The following is a 25,270-nucleotide window of genomic DNA, read 5'->3' as shown; positions in this document are numbered from 1 at the left end:
CCCAGAAGAAAAGGGGAAAATGAGTAAATAAATAAATAAAATAAAATAACATTATTAAAATAAAAAATAATTATTAAAAATAAAAAAATTAAAAATAATAAAAAAGGAAAAATAATAAGAAAAAAAGAAAGAAGAGAGAACCAAACCAAAAAACATATCCACCAATGATAACAAGCGCTAAAAACTATACTAAAAAAATAAAGAAAAATAAAAGAAAAAATAAAAAGCAACAACAACAGCAAAAAAGGATGGACATAACCTTAGGGCAAATGGTAAAAGCAAAGCTATACAGACAGAATTACACAAAGAAGCGTACATGTACACACTCACAAAAAGAGCAAAAGGATAAAAATGTATATATCTCTATATATATATATAAAGGAAGAGAGTAACCATATCAATAAACAAATCTACCAATGATAATAAACTCTAAATTCTAAACTAAGATAAACATAAGACCAGACACAAATTAGATGGAAAAAGCAAACCCAAAGTCTACAGTCGCTCCCAAAGTCCACTGCCTCAATTTTGGTATGATTCATTGTCTATTCAGTTGTTCCAGAGATGCAGGGTAAATGAAGTTGATTGTGGAGGTTTAATCCGCTGCTCCTGAGGCTGCTGGGAAAAATTCCCCTTTCTCTTCTTTGTTGCAGAGCTTCCAGAGTTCAGCTTTGGATTTGACCCTGCCTCTGCCTGTAGGTCGCCTGAGGGCATCTTTTCCCCACCCACACAGGACAGGGTTAAAGTAGCAGGTGATTAGGGGGCTCTGGCTCACTCAGACTGGCGGAAGGGAGGGGTACAGAATACGGGGTGAGCCTGCAGTGGCAGAGGCTGGTGTGATGTTGCAACAGCCTGAGGCACACCGTGTGTTCTCCCAGGGAGGTTGTCCCTGGATCACAGAACCCTGGCTGTGGGGGGCTGCACAGGCTCCCGGGAGTGGAGGTGTGGATAGTGACCTGTGCTTGCACACAGGCTTCTTGGTGGCTGCAGGAGTAGCCTTAGCATGTCATGCCCGTCTCTGGTGTTTGCACTGATAGCCGTGGCTCGCGCCTGCCTCTGGATGCTCATTTTGGTGGTGCTCTGAATCCCCTCTCCTTGCACACCCTGAAACAATGGTCTCTTGCCTCTTAGGCAGTTCCAGACACTTTCTCGGACTCCCTCCCGGCTAGCTGTGGCACACTAGCCCCCTTCAGGCTGTGTTCAAACAGCCAACCCCAGTCCTCTCCCTGGGATCTGACCTCCAAATCCCAAGCCTCAGCTCCCAGCCTCCACCCACCCTGTTGGGTGAGCAGACAAGCCTCTGAAGCTGGTTAATGCTGGTCGGCACTGACTCTATGTGCAGGAATCTGTCTGCTTTGCCCTCTGCACGCCTTTTTGTGCTCTCCTCCATGGCTCCAAAACTTCCCCTCCACCACCTCTCTATCACCGCCAGTGAAGGGTCTTCCTAGTGTGTGGAAACTTTTCCTCCTTCACAGCTCCCTCCAACAAGTGCAGGTCCTGTCCCTATTCTTTTGTCTCTGATTTTTCTTTCTTTTTTTTGCCCTACCCAGGTATGTGGGGAGTTTCTTGCCTTTTGGGAAGTCTGAGGTCTTCTGCCAGCATTCCTTAGGTGTTCTGTAGGAGTTGTTCCACATGTAGATGTATTTCTGATGTATTTGTGGGGAGGAAGGTGATCTCTACGTCTTACTCCTCCGTCCATCTTGAAGGTCTCTCTCAAGACTGCCTTTTGAAGACTGCTTAGAACACCTTTCCTTAAGTGCTCTGATCTACCCTGACTGTTTTTTGGTATTTTTACCCTTTATATAGACTTTGTCTTTTTGGTGCTAGCTTTAGATTAATCTTAGACCTCTAGTCCTCTTTGTTTCTCATGAATGAACTTTTCTCAGCATTCCCCTTGCCTCCTGCGAAGGTTTGTGGAGGGGGACTATGAGTGATACCTCACTGGGATTTGGTGTGTATTTCCCTACTTACAATTAATTTGGAATTTGTGTGTTCTCTGTGTTTTCATGTGGAGGGCATGGCTTTGTGTACTTTTATGTGTTTCTAGTGGTTCTGTGTTGTTTTATGGAGGATGTGTAGGGAGATTTAGATTTTACATAGCCACAATTACCTCAACATAAACATTTCCCATATGATTAAAAATGCTTTGCAAATATTTTAATGGCTGCATAATATTATGATAGACAAAAGAACCAAAATTTATCAGATCATTTCCTTCTTACTGAGCATTTCATTTGTCTCCTTTTTTGTGATTACATAATTTGTGGATGAATTCGTTCTAATGTTTACTTTGCATAGATTTGCTGAAGTAGAATTATTGTCTCAAGGTTATAAATATTATTAATAATATTGATATAATTTTAATCCAGGGAGAACCAGTAGATCACATATGGATTTATTTTAATCAGCTAACTAAAGTTGCTTCCACCTTTTTTTTCAGGTAGCACCCCTGTCTTCTACATATATAGCAGGAACCAGGTCTGAAATAGCTGGGAGGCATCAGTATGGCTATTTCTGGTGTTTACAACCAGTATCTCTGCTTATTGATGGAACCATTTGCCATTATTGGTTATTAAGTATTTGAAGATCTCCTGCAGCCATAGTTTATAATATTTGTTTTCCTATGAGTGTATTGTCTTTTATCACTCTACTTGGGACACATACATATATAGCAACAACAAAAGGACAAGTGACCTTTATTTCAGCTCTCCTTTAATCTGCCATCCCTGGGTTTTATAAGTGAAGAAGGGAGATAAGCAAGAGACTGAGCTGGCAAGGTTGTAACTTGGTGAAACCGATCAATCCTCACATTAATCATTACTGCCTTCACGACTTGTGTCAGAGACTGATAGTCTCATTTTTCCTCCACTTTCTGTTAGTGACTTCTCTTTCTTCCTCTCACTCGATCAGTTTTATCAACTGCAAGTAATCAAAGATTATCTTACTATTAGTGCAACCAGAATTTTCACAGTAATATCATATTACTAATGTTTTCTTCATTAGTTGGTACACTCTGACATGACTCGTGTGTTTTAGAGGAGCCACTATGACCTTCTTGCTATTGTGGGGGTATTTTTGTTGTTGTGTTTTTGTTTTTGTTTTTCTGCCTCTAAATGTGAGGGAAATAAACATTGTGCTGTCATTTGGAGTGGTGGTTAGAACTTTGACCAAGATATTCCTATGATTATTTTTACTCCCAATCTTATTATCTATGACATAACAAAACATGACAGGAAAACAGCCTCACCCTAGAATCACATTTGAGAAGTTGTTATTCAAAAACAAAACAAAGTAAAACTTCCCAGGCCTAATCCTGGACCCAATGAAACTGTCTCTTGTCTTGGGATCCAGGAATCTCTATTTCATAAAGCTTCCCTAATGTCTCTGATGCAGTTTGTCACCTGACTATAGGATCATTTTGGGGATGCATAGTTTCAGTGCATATTCTACATCAAACAATGACCCTAATATTGCTCTCAAATGGTCATCTCTGTTCCAGTTTCTAGAACTTGTTAACCTTGCTATATATTCATGATGTGCTCCAGGGTGCATACAAAACTTCATTTTCTAATATGCCTAGAATGTCATTCCCAAACCAAGAGCCTATAAAAATTCATTTGGTTTTCTGTGAATTGAATGGTTATTTTTTTACATTTTAATTCTTCTGTTAATTTGAAATTGAATATGTTTGGTTGTGAAATAGGGATCTAACTGAATATTTTTCCAAATTGTTAATTTTCTATGCTCCATTTATTGAATGTCTTATTTTTTCACTAATTCATAATGCTGCTTTTATTGTATATTAAGTTCTTATATTTACATGATGATCTTTTCATGAGCTCTTCACTTTTTCCACTTGTTATTCTTGTACTAGTATGAGATTGTTACTGTTGTAGCATAATTAATCATTTTCCTATCAAGTAGCACAAATTCTCCCCAATTATTCTTCATTAAAAAAATGTTTAAACCATTTTTGCCAACTCATTGTCCCATGTAAACTTTTTATCATGTTCCAGAAAACATAAGCTTTTTGACATTTTTATTTGAATCCTATTAAATCTAAAACTTAATTGGAGTCAAGTTGATAACTTTTCAGTATTTAGTCTTTCTGTACAGAATCACAGTATATGTTTTCATTTATGCAGTTTTCTTTTTATATTTTGTACTTTTGTCTAGATAAGTCCTAACTGTTTACACATATTTATTCCTAGGTTTGATTATAAAAATAACATATACACACACACATGCACCGAGTGCCATTTTTTCCTATTATCAATAAATTTTTGAACTGATTATTGCTAGTGTATAAGATGCTTATGATTTTTGTATCTTAATTTTCTGACCAAGGATTTTAACAAGCTTTCCTGTGAGTTTTAACAATTTTTTAGTTGTTTATCTTGGGATTTTTGGGTGGACAGTTACATCATTGATAAATAATTCTTACTCTATCTCCTTTCCAACAGCTTTAAGTTTCCTGTTCCTTGTTTAATTACATTAAATGTCCTAGCTGTTCACTTCCTTTGCCATTCATTAAAATCATCTGGAGAATTTAAAAAACAACCAAGACTCACCTCCAGAGGTTCTGATTTATTTTACATAGAGAGGAACCTGGGCATTGTTATTTTCAAAGCTTCTCAGAGATTTCTAGAAGTTAGGTTTGAGAATCATTGTTCAAAACACTCTGATCCAATGATAAGTAGTAGTGGTGAAAGAAGGATTCCTTTCTGGCTTCTGATCTTAAGCTTTAACTATGATATCCACTGATCATTTGAGACAGATTCAGTGGTGTACTGGATGCACTCATACTGGCTCATGAGACCTGACTTTGCACATCTTTTCCCAACTTCAAGTTTAGTGACATCATGTGGTAGCTTGGAATTGGCCCCACTCCACAGAATTTGGCAAATGCTGCAAATCAAGGCTCCCCTCCTCTCCCAGCATACCATTGTAAATATTTCCTTCTATTCCTAGTCTAAGGATAATTTTCATCTTCATTACTATTTGAGTTTCGCTGAAGCCACCTTTCATCATGTTGACAACTTATCACCAAAGTTTTAAAACTTTCTATTTCTTGCAGTAACTTTTTTTCAGACGGATGCCTGTATTCTGATTCTTCAGAGTGTTTCCCTTCTTTTGAGCTACATTGACTTTTCCTGGCCCTAATAACTTTTCAGTTTGTTGTTTCTATTACATTATAGAGAAGGAGGAGTCAAATTTGGGTTTGTAAGATATTAGTTTTACTTCTTGCTCAAAACTTTCAGGTCCAAATGAGTAGAAAAGTGAAACATTACTCCAACAATCACTGCTGTGGTAAACCTCAGATTCAGAGGGTAGTTCGTTTGGGTGGAAAAGAAAATCTCATTCACTAACTTAAAGGAATATCTTGACTGCATGTTTCTCCAATAATTCTCTATAAATACTATCTTGTCACAAAGGTGTGCATAAGAATTAGGCAATATAAAGCTGAAATTGGCATTCTCTGAGAAGTAATTGGAATTCAGAAATCATAGTCATGTCAGTTACATGCAGACCCATATGTTTTACAATCAAATGAGCTAAAATTTGGGTAGATAGATTCTTTTGAAGATTAAAAAGCCTAAACTCGACACAAGGCTAAATTGATGGCCACTTTACTTTCACTGAGAATGGGCAGGCCTTGGGCAGGGCCAAGATTTTACACAAATAAGGCTGCAGTAAGCTTCAGAATATACCAATTACCAATTTATATAGGAGGATATTATTCTCATTCAAGCAATTGAAGTGTTGATTCTATAGCCGGGAATCTTTTGCCTTTACTTAGTGCAAAAGGATGAAGCTTACCTACTATATGCCAGACACTCTTCTGAGAGAAAAGGATTATATAAGGGGAAGCACAGGCACAGGCTTAAAGTGGTTGCCCTTCTGAAGGGCATAGGCACTAAACCTTGTTGGCATCACTGCAGCACTTTCTCTGCCAGCATGCAGAGTGCAAGAGCTATGGAGGTGTGACTACTTCCACATGTATTTTGATGGGTGGAGGCAAAGGGCTGTTGTAAGCCATGGCCACCACAGAGAGTCCCCACTGGTGCAATGCCCAGTGGAGCTGTGGGAATGGGGCTGCCTCCATTACCCCAGACTAGTAGAACCACATGTATGCAGTTCCAGCCTGGGAGAGTCACCCGCACTGAACTCTGACCCAGGAGAGCTGCAGAATGTGCTGTGCCAACCAAGCCATGGGAGCAGGGCCACCCAAAGCCTTGGGGACAGGACCACTGCCCCAGTGTGTCTAGAAGGCAGGATACCCACCCAAACTGGCCTTAAGATTTGGGACTTGTTCAGTACCAGTACCCCTTTCTATTTTCCTCTTTCTTCCTTTTGGAATGGGAATGTTTGTTCTATGCCTGTCCCATATTTGTATTTTGGAAGCACCTAACATGCTTGATTTTGAAGGTTGCCAGCTGGAGAGCAGTTTGCTTTAGGATGAATTATCTCACCAGTATCTGATTTAGATGATATTTAGATAAGACATTGAACTTAGACATTTTTTTAAATCATAAACTTTATTTAACCCTATATATTAAGAATATTACCAATTTAATATGTAATATAACAAATTATTAATGAGATATTTTACATTCCTTTTTATACTAATTCTTCAAAATGTGGTGTCTATTTTATACCTACAGACTATCTCAACTCCAACTAGCCACTATTTTTCCTTCCATTTTTATTGAGATATAATTGACATATATATGTTTAAGGTGTACAAAATAATGATTTGACTTACATACATCATGAAATGATTACCACAACAAGCTTAGTAAAAATCCATAGTCTCATATAAGTATAGCATAAAAGAAATAGAAAATAAGATTTACTCTCTTAACAACTTTCATATATAACATAGAGCAGTGTTAATTATCTTTGTCATGTTGTAAATTACATATCTAGTACTTATTGATCTTATAACTAGAAGCTTGTACCTTTTGACTACCTTCATCTAACTCCCCTTTCCCCCATGCCCTGTCTCTGATAACCACAAAGCTGATCTCTTTTTCTCTGAACTTGTTTGTTGGTTTCTGAAGTATAATTGACCTACAACGCTGTGTTAGTTCCTGGTACACAAGATAGTGATTCAATATTTCCATATATTTGAAAATGATCACCATGATAAGTATAGTTGTCATCTGTCACCTTACAAAGATATTACATAATTATTGACTATATTCCCCACACTGTACATTTCATAATGTAACTAGAAGTTTAATCTCCCTAACCTATTTCTCTCCTCCCCTCAACCACTACTCCACTGACAACCACCTGTTTATTCTCTTTATCTATGACTCTGTTTGGTTATGTTTTCACGTTTGTTTTGTTTTTTTAAGATTTCACATGTAAGTGAAATCATACAGTATTTATCTTTCTCTGTCTGACTTATTTCACTTAGCATAATACCCCCTAGGTCCACCCATGCTGTGACAAGTAGCAAGTTTTCATTCTTTTTTATGGCTGAGTAATATTCCACTGTGTATATATACCATATATTCCTTATCCATTCATTTGTTGATGGACACTTAGGTTGAACCTCCTTACCTTGGCTATTGTAAATAATGTTGCAATGAACATATGGGTGCATATATCTTTTCAAATTAGTGTTTTCATTTTCTTTGCATAAATACCCAGAATGGAGTTTCTGGATTTTATGGTAGTTTTATTTTCAATTTTTTAAGGAATCTTCATATTGTTTTCCATAGGGGCTGCACCAGTGTACATTCCTACCAACAGTGAATGAGGGTTCTTTTCTCCACATCTTCACCAACACTTATTATTTCTTGTCTTTTTGATAATAGCCATTCTGACAGATGTGAGGTGTTAGCTCATTGTAGTTTTGATTTGCATTTCCCTAATGATTTTGAACATCTTTTCATGCGCCTGTGGCTATCTGTATATCTTCTTTGGAAAAGTCTCTATTCATACCCTCTGTCATTTTTAAAATTGTGTTGTTGGTTTCTTTGAAGTGGAATTGTATGATTTCTTTTTTATATTTTGAATATAAAAAATAATATATATAATCCTTGTATATATCCTTGTTGTGTGTGTGTGTGTTGTATATATGTGTGTATGTGTGTATATATATATATATTCTTGTTGGATATATCATTTGCAAATATCTTCTCGCATTCAGTAAGGTGGCTTTTCATTTTGTTGATAGTTTACTTTGCTGTGCAAAAGCTTTGTAAGTTGATGTAGTCTCACTTTTTTTTTTGCTTTTATTTTCCTTGCCTGAGGAGACATATTCCAAAAAATATTACTAAGAGTGATATCAAAGAGCCTACTGCTTATGTTTTCTTCTAGATGTTTTATGGTTTCAGGTCTTGTATTTAAGCCTTTAATTCATTTTGAATTTATTTTTGTATATGGCATGAGAAAGTAGTCCAGTTTAATTCTTTTGCATGTAGCTAGCTGTCCAGTTTTCCCAAAACATTTATTGGAAAGAGGGTCTTCTCCCCATGGTATATTCTTGCCTCCTTTGTCATAGGTTAATTGACTATATAAGCATGGGTTTATTTCTGGACTCTCTATGCTGTTCCATTGATCTATGGGACTCTTTTTGTGCCAGTACCATACTATTTTTATTACTGTAGCTTTGTAGTATAGTTTGAAATCAGGACATGTGATACATCTACTTCTGTACTTCTTTCTCAAGATTGTTTTGGCTATTTGGGGTCTTGTGTTTCCATACAAATTTTAGAATTATTTGTTCTACTTTTGTGGAAAATGCCATTTGTATTTTGATAGGGATTTCATTGAATATTACTTATATTACTGTTATTTTTTTCTAGTTTAATTTCATATTGGTGTAAGGTTTTATTCTTTTGAATTTATTAAGGTCTGTTTTATGGCCTAGAATGTGGTCTATCTTAATGAATATCCTGGATGAACTTTAGAAGACTGTGTATTCGCTTTTGTTGGATGAAGTAGTCTATAAATGTCAGTTAAATCCAGCTGATCGATGATGCTGTTCAGTTCAATTACTTACTGATTTTTTACCCGTTGTATCTGTCAATTACCAATAAAGGGGTGTTGAAAAGCACATGTTTCAGTGATATTTTGTTGGATGCATATCTTTTAAGGATAGGTATGTATGCTTGGAGAATTAATCCTTCTATTTAATGGCCCTCTTTATCCCTGATAATTTCCTTGATCTGAAGTCTGCTTTGTTTGAAATGAATAAAGCTACCTCAGCTTTGTTTTTGATTAATGTTAGCATGGTATATCATTCTCCATCCCTTTTTTAATCTATATGTCTTTTATATTTGAAGTTGGTTTCTTGTAGATAATATATGTCTTGTTTTATAATACACTTTGACAGTCTATGTATTTTCATTGGTGTATTTATACCATTGACATTTAAAGTGATTATTGATATAGTTGGATTAATACCTACCATACTTGCTACATTTTTCTGGTCATGGTCCTTGTTCTTCGTTTCTCTTTTCATTTTCCACTCTTTTTCTGCCTTCTCTGGGTTTAACTGAGTATTTTTTATGATTCTATTTTTTCTCTTCTGTTAACGTATAAATTATACTTTTTTAAAACTCTTTTTTAGTGGTTGCCCTTGCATTTGCAACATACATTTATAATTATCCAAGTCCTCTTTCAAATAATACCATACCACTACACTGTTAGTGCCAGTACTTTATAACAGAATGTTTCTAATTCCTCTCTTTAATCCCTTATAACATTTTTGTCATTCATTTCACTATCCATAAGCTATAATCACTGAATACATTGTTGCTATATTTTAAACTTTACCTCTTAGACCAGTTAAGAATAAGAGTAATAGTGTTTTGTTTACCATCATTTATTCCTCCTCTAATACTCTTCATTTCTTTATGTAAATATGAATTATTGACCTATAGGTTTCTCTGTGAAGAACTTCTTTTAACATCTCTTGCAAGGGAGATCTACTGGTGACAAATTTTCTCAATGTTTGTTTATTTGAGAAATACTTATTTCTCATTCACCCTTGAAAGGTAATTTCTTTCTTTCAGGCTGGTCTTTTTTTTCTTTTAACACTTTAAATATTTCATTCCACTCTCTTCTTGTTTACATGGTTTCTTGAGAAAAGTTGGAATAATTCTTATTGTGCTCTTCCTTCAGTAAGGTGTTTTTTTCTTCTGGCTTCTATCAAGATTTTTTCTTTGACTTTGGTTTTATTCAGTTTGACTGTGGTATGCCTAGGTGTAGATTCTTTTGATATGTATCCTGATTGGTGTTTTGCAAGATTCCTGGATTTGTGGTCTTGTGTTTATTATTAGTTTTCAGAAATTCTCAGTCATCATTGCTTAAGATATTTCTGATGTTCCTTTTTCTTTATTCTCCTTCTAGTATTCCCATTACATGTATGATACACCTTTTGTTATTGTCCCACAGTTTTTGGATATTCTCTTCTGTCTTCTTTCTTTTTTTTTTCCTCTTTGCATTTTATTTTTGGAAGTTTATACTGACATTTCTTCAAGTTCACTGATTATTTTCTCACCTGTGTCCATCAAAGGAATTCTTCATTTCTGTTATGGTGTTTCTGATTTCTAAAATTTCTTTTTGATTCTTTCTTAAAGCTTCTATCTCTATGCTTACATTAATCCAACTCCTTTTTTAAATGTTGTCCACTTTACCCATTACTGTCCTTGGTATATTAATCATAGTTGTTTTAAATTCCTAGTTTGATAATTATAAAGTATCTGCCATATCTGAGTCTTATTCTGATGCTTTCTGTGTTTCTTGAAACTTTTTTTGTCTTTTAGTGTTTTCTTGTAATTTTTGTTTCAAGCCAGACATTATGGGTAAAAGGAACTGAGGTAAATGGGCCTTTAGTGTGAGGTTTTATTTATCTGGCTAGAGTTTAGCCTGTGTTTTTTGGTTGCTGTAACTGTAGGTCTCAGGGGCTAAACTTACCTCTGGTGTCCTTGTTTTTTATTTCCTCTATTGTCTTTTGTTTTCCCTAGAGACTTCTTAAATATTGTCTGAGAAGAATAATTCTTTTAGTCATATTCCCTTGTTATTATCCAGGAAGCCTGTTGATATGGTGGTAAGGTGTGAGGGCAGGGGTAGTGTTCTACAATTCTACAATTATGTCTCAGTATTTTAGTGAACCTGTGCTTCTGGCCTGTGACTTCCACAAGCATTTCTCAGTTTTGTTTCAGTTTTCCCCCTTAGAAGAGACAGGAAGGGATTTCATTTCTGGAATTGGGAATTTCCCCCTTCCCAGGTCAGTTAAGCTCTGGTAAAGTAGTTTCTCTTGAGGGTAGGCCTTATTAAGAAGAATGAAATGCTCTGTGCATATTTTTAAATGGCTAATTTTCTATCCCCTTCTCAGAATAACAGTAACATGAGGGAATTTTTCTCAGATCTTCACTGTGAGAACCTGATAGGTCTCTGGAGGTAAAACTCACAAAAGCTTGGGAGTCCCCTAGGATTGGACCTGCTTAAAATTTTTAACTCTCAATCTTGTCCACACTGAGCCTCCAGCATTTTGCCAATTACAGATTGGGTTTTCCTAGCCCTGTACTGTTTCCCAAGGAGTTTTCTACCCTTGGGCTTCTGCTCTATAAGTTTTGATTCTCTGTATCTGCCTGTCTGTTTCTTCAGTTTGCCCTATGACCTCAGTTCTCTGATGGAACTAAGAGGAGTTGACTTTCAGTTTGTTCCATTTTTTTTTTCTTATTGTGTGAATGAAAGAGGTGTCTTCCAAGCTCCTTACATCCCTAGCTGGAATATAAGGGAATTTTTGAGACCTCAAAGACTTGTTTGTTGTAAAGTTTTCATCTTTTGAAAATTGGTTAGAGTAACCATCTTTTAATTAATGCACTTTATTTTTCTTTTAAAGGGATAAAATGTAAGATCTTGTGGAATGTTAACTTTTTTCTCATTTTTTTATTCTCAAATAGATCCTAAATGTCCAGGAGATGTTGATTTTCATAATAGTGACTGGGACATTAAGACAATCACCAGCTCCTTGAAATTCTACCTCAGGTATATCTGATATGATTTAGAACATTCCTTTTCAGAGTTGATGAAATATTTCTGGATGGAGATTGGAGTTAATATGGTCCCAATTTTGGGAGGTTGGATAGGATTGCTAAAGAAAAAAATAGTGAAAAAATTTCTGTCAAAGAAGAATGTGCATTAGGAGACTTTTTTAAATTTGGGAATTTAAGCGAGGGAAGCATCAAAATAATAGAATATTGAAATATGGCTTTTTTGAAGAAAATTGACTTTAAAAAAGATTATTTAAAAATCACACCCTTAAAATAATTGAAGTTTTGCCATTGTGCACAGATAGGGTGATGTCACAAATGGGCTCACTAGTAAAATCAGGAGTTGTGACATTTCAAGGTTGTTAACATGTTTTGGTGGATAATAACCATTCTGAAACATTAAATTGCATTTACACAAACATAATTTGTGTATTTGTATGTCTTTTGTTACAATGGAAATAAAAACCAAAAAACTACAACCATAAAAATGTTAGAACTGAATGAAGCGGTGGCAGTCGGGAAAAAAGTTAACTTACAAGCAAAATTTGGGGATGCACAATGATGATGAATATATCATTCAGTTTATTGGCATAGATTTATATTACGTAAAAATATTTGTGACATACACACTTTTTAAAGTCATTCATTTCTTACCATTTTTTATGTCCCATGTATGCACCATACTTTATGTGGTAAAATGTCTTCTTTTCAATTACTATACTCTTTAGACGTTAAGATAGGTACTTTAGCTATGGGAAATATCATTAATCCAAAATAGATTGGGTCCCAGATATTGCTATTAAATGACCTTTTGCTGTAGCATCATCTTAGAACTTTAAGTAAACATGAATGCTCTTTCCAGGAGTATTTCTCCTGCATATGCCGAAGAAGAAAAGCACTGGTGTTGGAGGGTTTATTCTGTGCTCGGCTGTGTTCTAGTTGCTTACGTTGACAATATCATTGTTTTTTTCTCACAATAATCTTATAAGGTAGGTGTTACCATACTCATTTTACAGATGAAGAAATTAAATCATGCCCCTCCTCCATTAAGTAATATTCATGATCATGGCTCATATTATTTGAACCTAAGTATCTCTGACTTATAAGGCCACTGGTATTGGAGCACCTTATTCCCCTATTCCCCACTGCCCAGGGGCTATGGCCTTCTTGGAGTTGCTTGGGTAATTTAAGAAAGACAGAGCAATCTGCTCTGCATACTTTCAGGAGGCTCGTGATGATGAGAATAGTGTAAGTAAATAACTCTGTGTCTCTAGCCTCCTTAAAAGGAGTTAGTGGGGTTTCCCTGGTGGCGCAGTGGTTGCGCATCCGCCTGCCAATGCAGGGGAACCGGGTTCACGCCCCGGTCTGGGGGGATCCCACATGCCGCGGAGCGGCTGGGCCCGTGAGCCATGGCCGCTGGGCCTGCGCGTCCGGAGTCTGTGCTCCGCAATGGGAGAGGCCGCAGCAGGGGGAGGCCCGCATACCACAAAAAAATAAATAAATAAATAAAAGGAGTTATTTTTTCAGAGATTTATATAGAGTATGTCCCTCCCACATTACATCTTTCCCAGCTTATCCCATAACAAGCAGTGTAGCTCTTCTGAAAAATGAGTATATCGAGCCTGAAAGTTTGAGTGGCCTGTACCCCCAATAAGAGATATTTGTTCTTAAGTGTCTTATCCATGAACATTTAATATGTACTAGCCAGTCAACACCATTTAGGTTTCTTAAATGTGTCAGTATTTTCATAGTGTACTTCCTCCATCTGTGTTCTAGGCACCTAACTCACCCCTTGTCTCCAACATTTCTAGAAAATTACTCTAAAAACCATCCCTTCTCTCTTCTCTATCTTTACCCTCTCTCATTCAACAGGCTTTTTCCTCTCAGCATGTAAATATGCTCCAACATTACACATCTCCTTGCATTCATTTATTCTACCATTCACTAAACCATTCAGTAAACATTTCCTGACCTACTCTATGTCTAGCATGGTGTCTGGCAGTAGGCATACATTTGTGAGTAGATATGACCTTAAAAAGGTTATAGTCCAGTGAAGTGGACAGAGAAAAGACAAATAATTATACAAATATAATGTGCTATGATAAGTGCTCTGAAGGAAAAGTGCAAGGTGCTATGCAGTCATATAATAGGAAGGCCTAACTTATTCTGGTTTTTAGTTTGGAATGAGGTTTGAATTATACCTTGGAGTCAATTGGGGGTGGGGGAAGGCAGTTCCAGACAGAAATAACTTCATATGCAAAGACCTTGAAGCAAGAGGAAGACCCTTTTAAGAAACTACATGTACCAGTTTACGTGGAGTATTGAGTGTAGACAGGGAGGGAGACATATGTAGGGGCCAGATCATGCAAGGCCTTTTAGGACATTTTAAGAATTGGGGTATGAATTTATATTAAAAGGAATGAGAATATATTGAAAGATTTTTAAGCAGGAGGTTATATGATGAGATTTGCATTTTGAGAAAAACATAGAGAGATGAGATTAGAGAGAGGCAAAATGAGTAGAGGTGGAAACCAATTAGCAAGCTATTGCTGTGGTCCCGGAAAGAGATGATGCTTCTGTGTGGACTAGGGAGTAGCGGTGGGGATAGATAGAAATAAGCATATTCAAGAGATTTAGGGAGTAAACTTGGATATGAAGATGGAGGAGAGGGAGATAAAAGAATGGCTTCCACATTTCCGCCCCATACAACCAAATGATGGTCATACATTTACTGATTTGGGAAACATAAGAAAATGAGTAAATTTGAGGGATATGACGTTAGGTTTTGTATATGTCAAATTTGGGTATCTTTGAAGAAATCAGGACAAGAATTTTAAGTACGCAATTTGATATATAGGAAATATATAGGAATGAAACTCAAGAATTCTGGGCTTGAGCTAAAAAATTGAGAATCATCAACAGTGTAGATGATAATTGGAGGCAGGAGCTTAGATGAGATTGCCTAGTAAGATATTTCACCCCTTCCCAATCTAGCTTCAGTGTATGAAGTAATATACACTCCCTGTCTCTGCTTCTTAATGTCCCAATTTTCTCCTTAACCCACTGCAGTCTGACTCCAGGCCCTCTGCTCTACTGAAGCTGCTGTTGCCAAGGTCACCAGTGATTCCCTCAATTCTAAACACAATGGACAATTGTCAGCCTTTACCTTATTTGACCTCTTTGTAGCATTTGAAGCTGTTAACAAGCCCTCCTTGAAACTTTTTCTTCTTTTGGATTCTGCTAATCCATTGCTTTTGGATTTTCTCTCACCTCTTTGACCATTTTTAGAAGTCCCTTTTATGGACTTTCTACCTGGTATTTCCTAGGGCTTTCCTCTCTTTTTACTACACTGAGGGGATGGAAAATTCAAATATCCACAAGAGCCAGGACATGAAAATGACTGACGTAGACTGCTTTCATGTTAAACATGTTGCATATAAAACCTTTACTTGCATAGCAATCCCTTTGTTTATATATAAACAGCAATATTCTTTACTTCCACAAATAACCATATGGACCCAATATAGACAGATTTTTCAGTTTTTCAATAGAGGCAGACAATATTGATTTTTATGTGAAATACACAATTTTTTCATATTCTGATGACTCATTCAATTCCATTTCTTTTTTTCACACTACTCTGGACAGGAAAGAAATGTTGAAAGGTCTCATGTAGCTGTTGGCTGCCAGTCTGTCATCTTTCCTAGAGCAGTGGTATCTGTTCACATGGTTCTAATCACCCTCCTAGGTTCATGATTTCCACATCTACTTCTCAGATCTAGAAAGGCACTCCATCCATCTTCCTAATAAACATCTGCCTTTGGCTATCCCAGAAACCCTTCTGACATAGCATCTCCACTTCCCTCTCAATCAATTTCTAATCTATTCAGTCACTCAAACCAGATTACTCTCTCTATCACCAACATATGCAATTGTTGATGAAGCTCTGTCTTTAATGTCTTTCAAATGACTCTCCTCACATTTTCTTTCTATCCCTAATGGCACGATTTTTGTTTAGACCTTTATTATTTCTCACCTGGATTACTACAATAATAGCAGTGGCAAGCAGTATAACGTAGTGATTAAGAACATGGACTTGAGACAGACTGCTAAATTCTGCCACTTACTAATTGTGTGTTCTAGGATGAATTATTTAACTTTTCTGAAGCTCAGTTTCCTTATCTATAAAATGGAGATAATAACAATATCTACCTTACAGGTTTGTCATGAGAATTAAGTGAGTAAATATATATAAACCACTTAGAACAGTGGATAGTTTATTATTATTATTATTATTAGTGTATTACTTCCTTCCTCTGAGCCATGCATCACCTACATTTTGTATATGGAACTCTCCTCAACTAGACTATTAGCTCCTTGGAGGTTTAGACTATGTCTAATTCATCTGGAGCCCCAATACCTGGCACAATGCCAGTCACAAGTAGGTGCTCGGCTAACATTTTTTTTTTTTTTGGCTGCACCACACAGCAAGCGGGATCTTAGTTCCCCAACCAGGGGTCAAACCCGTTCCCCCTGCAGTGGAAGTACGGAGTGTTAACCACTGAACCACCAGGGAAGTCCCTCAGCCAACATTTTTTGACTAAATAAAGAAACCTATTTGAGGCTCAGTTTCCTTCTCCATTAAATGGGGATTTGAATTACTGCTTCACCTCACAGGATCTTTGGAAGGATCAAATGGGAGGACAGATATAAAAGCACTTTGGAAACTGAGGAACTATCCAACTGTAAGGACTTCATAGTAGCATTCATAGTGGGTCCACTTTGGAATTTTGCAGGACTGATTTGTGCCTCTTTTCACTTTGGGGAACTAATTGGAGACCCTGCACAAGGTCTCAGCTCATACTTTTATAGGTCTTCTGTCGAATTACTAGCAACTAGGATTCCTCTGACAAAGTTTCAGATGAAGAGAGAAATGTATGTAGTCATTAATTTGTGGAGCTCAGAAACTTCAGCCTTGCTGCTCACAGAACTGCGCATCTAAGGTCTTGCTACTCCCTCCCCAAAGGAACTTACAGTCTTCATTAATTTCAGGAATCTTTCTGAACCTGTCATGACCTACAGACTTCACAAAGAGCTGGTCTCTGCTGCCAGTAAGTATTTATGTTACTTAGTTAATTGTGTTGTCCTCGCTTCTAAGTAATGTTTACAGCAACAAGCCTAGAAGACTGCTTGAGGGAAAGTGAGGGAAAAAACAAACATATACACAGATTTTGTCCACTGTCAAATGAGAGTATTCTTACTTGCTAACTCAAGTGTTGTATTATTTTTCATAAATCAATGTTAGTTGAGTGAATTGGAGAAAACTGGCTAACGAGGGATATGACAGGTCTGAGGACTTTATTGATTGATTTTGCCTCTTACATCAGAACAAGATGGCTCACATTGCCAGGGGACAGCAAAATGTTTCCATTACAGTTACTATTTCAGCATTTTTTCAGCACTTTGCCTTTTCAAATGCTTTTCAATTGTGTTGTGAATTATTACTCCTAATCTTTTAGCGCTAGCATCACATTTTTTTAAATGATAAGACCGATGGTAAGGGTGGAGGGGTACATAGGAAATAAGGCATATAGAATCACTCAAAAGTTGGCAGCTGAAGAAGCATTAAAAGTTTTGGCTGAGGCCACTGTATGAGTATCCCTCCCTACCTTGATGTGACTCTTCTGCATTATGCCTTGTATGGTATTCAGGAAAAAAGATTCAGGGCATTTGTCTTCATAATGAATCTTTGTTGAGGCAAGAGAGCTTTGATCTTTACTCTGAGGTCTCTCAGTGATTTTCGTAGGAACCCAGAGGCAGAAGCATACCTCCTAGTTCCACAAGGAAAGTGGGTGGGCAAGGGATTCCAACTGGAAGTTTACATGTGGAACTTTAGGAGCAACCTGATGTATCCAGAATTCTGACTTGCTCTGAGACAGTTCTGTCTTCTCTACTCATATTTTTTTCTCTTCTCTCTTCTATTTCTTCATCTTTCTAGGCCTATTTCTTTGTTTTCAATCTATGTTTTTATCTTTTAGTCAGTCTCTCTCCCTCCATTTCTTTCAGTGTCTTTGTTTCTTGGTCTCTCTTTGTCATTGTGTCCCTGTGTCTATATATCTCTCTCTTTTCATCTCTTTGACTCTATGTGTCTCTGATTGCGTCTGTGTGTGCACATGTGCACGTGTGTGTGTTTTCCTGTGTGTATATGTATGAGAGTTTGCTTGATCCAATTGCCCAGAAGGCAAAACTATCTCTCTGTTCTCTCTCAGAGTCTGACAACCTGGATTATCGGCTGGGAGCTATTCATTCCTTGGTATATAAGCTACCAGAAAAGAACCGAGAGATGCTGGAACTTCTTATAAGGCACTTGGTCAAGTAAGTAACTTCTAGATTTTCAGGAAGAGTTCCTATTAGAGGGCTGGCCCACATGGTAGCACTGCAGATAAACTGTCTGTCAGCTCATTAAGTCCCAGCCCCCAACTGCTTCATCCTGGGCAGTCTGAGTGCTCTGTGAGAAAGGCAGTTTTCCCTTTACACTTATATATATCCTCTCAGGGTCATCATGCATCTTAGTTGAAGGGTTGTCTCAGTTGAATGGTAACACCAGGTAGAATGGTGGCTGAACACAGGCTTTGCTGTCAGATAAACGTGGGTTCAAATCCCAGCTGCGTAATCTTAGGAAAACCTCTCTTAACCTGTTTGGTCATCTATAAAATGAGAGTAGTATTCCCTACCACATAAGACTGTTGTGTGGATTTGAATGAACACAGGTGAAGTACGTGGCACATAGGAAGTTCTCAAGACATGGGAGTTATGATTATGGTCACCTTCTTTGCTTGGGTGTGGCATGTAGGAACAGATAGCAGCATTCCAGAGAGTAGGTCTGGTGATGGGCTCTAAGATGGGTGGGTGTAAGGGGCATGTGTGCCCCACTGTGGTGCTTCCTGGCATGAAGGTTCAGTGTTGTGAATAAAGATGAATTTACTTGACTCATAAAAGGCTAGCTGCTCTAAGGAAACAGTATGGTGCAGCAGAAAATACTCTGTCCAGGAGTCAGCAAACCTGGGTTCTAGTGTCAGTTCTGCTACTAGCTTTCTTGATGACCATGGGTAGGTCACTCTTAAGACCACTCCTGGTGTATTAAAAAGTAAATAAGTGAGACAACAAGCTTAGAAAAATTGTGATGCATTTTAAGTGTTTGTGTTTAACAAAATAAAGCTATCAACACACTCATAAATGCATTGATGAGATGTTTTAACCTCATTTGGAGAATATCTCAAAACACCTAAAATTGAGGCCCTTAGTGAAGGTTAAATGGCCCTCTTTGCCTCCTTCTGTAATAAATCCTGATCACTCTGCACCTCTGGAACTCAGGTTCCCCTGTGATATGCTAATATCTCTCCAAGATCTGACCAACTCCGACATTCTAAGTTTTTTATTTTGGGTTTTTTTTTAATATGTTTAATATGTCTATTGCCAAAATTGCAGACAAATAGGCAGAATTAACAAGACAATGGGTTTTATATTTATTGCCAATGTTTGTAATTTGGGCTAATAGCAAACATTAAAAAGCATTTTCTTTCCAAAAAATTGTTTATGATAATCTCTGTAAAGTACAAAAATCAGCACATGTTGTTAATTTGAAGTTGCCCGGGGAAAAGGGATTTTGGGTTCAAATTTCAGCTTTATTGCTAATTTGCTATGAACCTAAAGAAAGTCCATCCTACTCTCTGGGCCTCAGTTTGGTCATCTATAATATGAGGAGACTGGAATAGCTAATCTCAAAGGGTTCTTCCAGCTCTGACTTTCTAAGAGTCTTAATATGTGACATGAGCCAAGGATTCAGTTTAAGATTCTCCTACTAGCAGTTAGTGAGAGACACCTACCTCCCTCCACCCAAAGGCTGGCCATCTACCTTACCTGAAGCATCTTGCTCCTCAAAATCCTTAGAACAAAAGGAACAATAGACACAAACACACAAAACACAGAACTAGAAAGACAAATAACCTTAAATATGTGAAAAACTGTGCAAGTTCACTTGTAATAAGAAAAATGCAAATTAAACCTACATTGAGATACCATTTTTTGGCAAACCCTAAAGCTTGACCACATTCTGTTTATGAGACTTTGGGGCACAGGGAGTCCAACACATTGCTGGTGTTAATGCAATACAAATATAGACCTACAGGAGGGGAATTTGGCAATATCTAACAAATCTGCATTTTCAGTTATCCTTTGACCCAGCAACTCCACTTTTAGGCATCTACTCTGAAGACATACCTCCACAAATACAAAACAACATATGCACAAGTTTGTGTCAGTGCAGTGTAATTTTTAGTAACAAAATATTATAAACAACATAAATGTCCAACAATAAGTGGCTAGTTATGTAAATCATGGTATATTCAAGCAATGTGGTATTATATAGTCATTAAAAAGAATGAGGAAAATATGAATTTTGTTTTTGAAGTGATTCCAGATGCATTACAAATTTCCACACAAAAACTTGTACACAGATATTAATAGCAGCATTATTCATAGTTGTCCAAAGGTGGAAACAGCCCATATGACCATCAAATGCTGAATGGAAATAATAAAATGTGGTATAAACATACAATGGAAAATTATTCAGCCGTAAAAGAAATCAAGTACGTGGATGAACCTTGAAAACATTATGCTAAGTGAAAGAAGCCAGACACAAAAGGTTACATATTATATTACTCCATTTTTATGAAATGTCCAGAAAAGACAAATCTATAGAGGCAGGATGTAGGTTAATAGTTGCCTAAGGCTGAGACATGGGAAGTAACAGCTAATGGTTACAGGAATTAGTTAGTGATGATTGTTGGACAACTCTGTGAATATATTAAAAACCATTGAATTGTACCTTTTAGAAGGGTAAATTTTATGGTATATGAAATATATCTCAATAAATCTGTTATAAAAACAAACTAATGAAAATAGTTACTAAGGGGGTGTTGACCTGAAATAGACTATCAGATATTTCTTCAGCAAAGATGGGTTTATTTGGGATGAGCAGAGATTTGTAATTTGGAATCTGCAACAATGCCAAACAATGGGCAAGTCCCCACATGACGAGGGAAGGACAACGCTTTTATAGAGGGGAAAAGGAAGTTGGGACGGCTATAGTAAACAAAGAGTCCATGGCTTTTCATTGGCGTGAGTCCTTGACAGGAAAGAAAAATCTTGTTTTCTTCCTGTTGGGCTCTGCTAACATGGCAGGTTTGAGAGCTCCCCCTTCTGGTCTCCTGACTTTATTTAATTGAGGCTTCTCTTTTTTTTTCTTTTTTACAGGGGATAGGTGGTGACTAGGGTGGAAGGGACAAGCATGAGAGCTAGATTCCTCTGAGTCCACCTCCTTATATGGTTTTGATTTTGAGCCATATTAATATTTTAGGTATCCAAAAAGTAAAATTAAATCAAAAGAAAAACATTGCAAACCCTAAAATGGAATTCAAAAAAGCAAATGAATCTAAATGTTTATCAAATTCATAGCATAGTCATACAGAGGAAACAGTTTGTTTTTGTGTGTGTGTGTGTCTTATTCTTTGAATCACTGCTGTATCCACTATTCTCTTCAGTTACTTACGTGTCTTATAAATTTGAATATGAAGGAATAACGTAATTTTAAAGAGCAAAACATGTTTTATTTTAAAATGTATATAAAAACATGTTAATTTTATACTAATTGAAATTGAAATGAATTTTGTTAAATTGAATTTTGAAAAATCTTGTTTTCTTCCTGTTGGGCTCTGCTAACATGGCAGGTTTGAGAGCTCCCCCTTCTGGTCTCCTGACTTTATTTAATTGAGGCTTCTCTTTTTTTTTCTTTTTTACAGGGGATAGGTGGTGACTAGGGTGGAAGGGACAAGCATGAGAGCTAGATTCCTCTGAGTCCACCTCCTTATATGGTTTTGATTTTGAGCCATATTAATATTTTAGGTATCCAAAAAGTAAAATTAAATCAAAAGAAAAACATTGCAAACCCTAAAATGGAATTCAAAAAAGCAAATGAATCTAAATGTTTATCAAATTCATAGCATAGTCATACAGAGGAAACAGTTTGTTTTTGTGTGTGTGTGTGTCTTATTCTTTGAATCACTGCTGTATCCACTATTCTCTTCAGTTACTTACGTGTCTTATAAATTTGAATATGAAGGAATAACGTAATTTTAAAGAGCAAAACATGTTTTATTTTAAAATGTATATGAAAACATGTTAATTTTATACTAATTGAAATTGAAATGAATTTTGTTAAATTGAATTTTGTTTTAAATAATTTCATCTTTTGGGATCAAAGTTAAAATTTTACCTACAACTTTTTTTTTAACATCTTTATTGTACTATAACTGTTTTACAATGGTGTATTAGTTTCTGCTTTACAACAAAGTGAATCAGTTATACATATACATATGTTCCCATATCTCTTCCCTCTTGCGTCTCCCTCCCTCCCACCCTCCCTATCCCACCCCTCTCGTGGTCACAAAGCACAGAGGTGATCTCCCTGTGCTATGCGGCAGCTTCCCACTAGCTATCTAATTTACATTTGGTAGTGCATATATGTCCCTGCCACTCTCTCACTTCGTCACAGCTTACCCTTCCCCCTCCCCATGTCCTCAAGTCCATGCTCTAGTAGGTCTGTGTTTTATTCCTGTCCTACCACTAATCTCTTCATGACATTTTTTTTTCTTAGATTCCATATATATGTGTTAGCATACGGTATTTGTTTTTCTCCTTCTGACTTACTTCACTCTGTATGACAGACTCCAGGTCTATCCACCTCATTACAAATAACTCAGTTTCATTTCTTTTTATGGCTGAGTAATATTCCATTGTATATATGTGCCACATCTTCTTTATCCATTCATCTGTTGATGGACACTTAGGTTGCTTCCATGTCCTGGCTATTGTAAATAGAGCTGCAATGAACATTTTGGTGCATGACTCTTTTTGAATTACGGTTTTCTCAGGGTATATGCACAGTAGTGGGATTGCAGGGTCATATGGTAGTTCTAATTGTAGTTTTTTAAGGAACCTCCATACTGTTCTCCATAGTGGCTGTATCAATTTACATTCCCACCAGCAGTCCAAGAGTGTTCCCTTTTCTCCACACCCTCTCCAGCATTTATTGTTTCTAGATTTTTTGATGATGGCCATTCTGACCGGTGTGAGATGATATCTCATTGTCGTTTTGATTTGCATTTCTCTAATGATTAATGATGTTGAGCATTCTTTCATGTGTTTGTTGGCAATCTGTATATCTTCTTTGGAGAAATGTCTATTTAGGTCTTCTGCCCATTATTGGATGGGGTTGTTTGTTTTTTTGTTTTGGAGCTGCATGAGTTGCTTATATATTTTGGAGATTAATGCTTTGTCAGTTGCTTCATCTGCAAATATTTTCTCCCATTCTGAGGGTTGTCTTTTGGTCTTGTTTATGGTATCCTTTGCTGTGCAAAAGCTTTTAAGTTTCATTAGGTCCCATTTGTTTATTTTTGTTTTTATTTCCATTTCTCTAGGAGATGGGTCAAAAAGGATCTTGCTGTGATTTATGTCATAGAGTGTCCTGCCTATGTTTTCCTCTAAGAGTTTGATAGTGTCTGGCCTTACATTTAGGTCTTTAACCCATTTTGAGTTTATTCTTGTGTGTGGGGTTAGGGAGTGTTCTAATTTCCTACTTTTACATGTAGCTGTCCAGTTTTCCCAGCACCACTTATTGAAGAGGCTGTCTTTTCTCCACTGTATATCCTTCCCTCCTTTATCAAAGATAAGGTGACCATATGTGTGTGGGTTTATCTCTGGGCTTTCTATCCTGTTCCATTGATCTATATTTCTGTTTTTGTGCCAGTACCATACTGTCTTGATTACTGTAGCCTTGTAGTATAGTCTGAAGTCAGGGAGCCTGATTCGTCCAGCTCTATTTTTCGTTCTCAAGATTGCTTTGGCTGTTCGGGGTCTTTTGTGTTTCCATAAAAATTGTCAAATTTTTTGTTCTGAGTCTGTAAAAATTGCCAGTGGTAGTTTCATAGTGATTGCATTGAATCTGTGGATTGCTTTGGGTAGTAGAGTCATTTTCACAATGTTGATTCTTCCAATCGAATAACATGGTATATCTCTCCATCTATTTGTATCATCTTTAATTTCTTTTATCAGTATCTTAAATTTTCTGCTTACAGGTCTTTTGTCTCCGTAGGTAGGTTTATTCCTAGATATTTTACTCTTTTTGTTGCAATGGTAAATGGGAGTGTTTTCGTAATTTCACTCTCAGATTTTTCATCATTAGTGTATAGCAATGCCAGAGATGTCTGTGCATTAATTTTGTATCCTGTTACTTTACCAAATTCATTGATTAGCTCTAGTAGTTTTCTGGTAGCATCCTTAGGATTCTCTATGTATAGTATCATGTCATCTGCAAACAGTGACACCTTTACTTCTTCTTTTCCGATTCGGATTCCTTTTATTTCTTTTTGTTCTGTGATTGCTGTGGCTAGAACTTCCAAAACTATGTTGAATAAGAGTGGTGACAGTGGGGAGATGATCATATAGTTGTTCTTCTTCAGTTTGTTATATGGTGTATCAAGTTGTTTGATTTGTGTATATTGAAGAATCCTTGCATTCCTGGGATAAACCCCACTTGATCATGGTGTATGATCCTTTTAATGTGCTGTTGGATTCTGTTTGCTAGTATTTTGTTGAGGATTTTTGCATCTATGTTCATCAGTGATATTGGCCTGTAGTTTTCTTTCTTTGTGACGTCTTTGTCTGGTTTTGGTATCAGGGTGATGGTGGCCTCATAGAATGAGTTTGGGAGTGTTCCTCCCTATGTTGTATTTTAGAAGAGTTTGAGAAGGATAAGTGTTAACTCTTCTGTAAATGGTTGATAGAATTTGCCTGTGAAGCCATCTGGTCCTGGGCTTTTGTTTGTTGGAAGATTTTTAATCACAGTTTCAATTTCAGTGCTTGTGATTGGTCTGTTCATACTTTCCATTTCTTCCTGGTTCAGTCTCGGCAGGTTGTGCATGTATAAGAAGTTGTCCATTTCTTCCAGGTTTTCCGTTTTATTGGCATAGAGTTGCTTGTAGTGATCTCTCATGATCCTATGTATTTCTGCACTGTCAGTTGTTACTTCTCCTTTTTCATTTCTAATTCTATTGATATGAGTCTTCTCCCTTTTTTTCTTGATGAGTCTGGCTAATGGTTTATCAATTTTGTTTATCTTCTCAAAGAACCAG

General features: G+C 36.8%; 1 protein-coding gene across 8 annotated transcripts in view; it reads left to right on the top strand.

Annotated features, from left to right (window-relative positions):
- Positions 1-25,270, top strand: part of OPHN1 (oligophrenin 1) — a 671,055-nt gene that overhangs the window by 500,640 nt on the left and 145,145 nt on the right. For all 8 annotated transcript variants that reach the window (XM_028482255.2, XM_028482256.2, XM_028482254.2 and 5 more), the window contains 3 exons: positions 11,931-12,015; positions 17,073-17,131; positions 18,290-18,395. In XM_028482255.2, the coding sequence (XP_028338056.1) occupies positions 11,931-12,015; positions 17,073-17,131; positions 18,290-18,395 (250 nt within the window). The remainder of the gene's footprint in view (positions 1-11,930; positions 12,016-17,072; positions 17,132-18,289; positions 18,396-25,270) is intronic.

The sequence above is a fragment of the Physeter macrocephalus genome, chromosome 21 (assembly GCF_002837175.3).
Source record: "Physeter macrocephalus isolate SW-GA chromosome 21, ASM283717v5, whole genome shotgun sequence".
NCBI lineage: Eukaryota > Metazoa > Chordata > Mammalia > Artiodactyla > Physeteridae > Physeter > Physeter macrocephalus.
The sequence above is the reverse complement of the archived record's forward strand: the minus strand, read 5'-3'. Positions and strand labels throughout refer to the sequence as shown.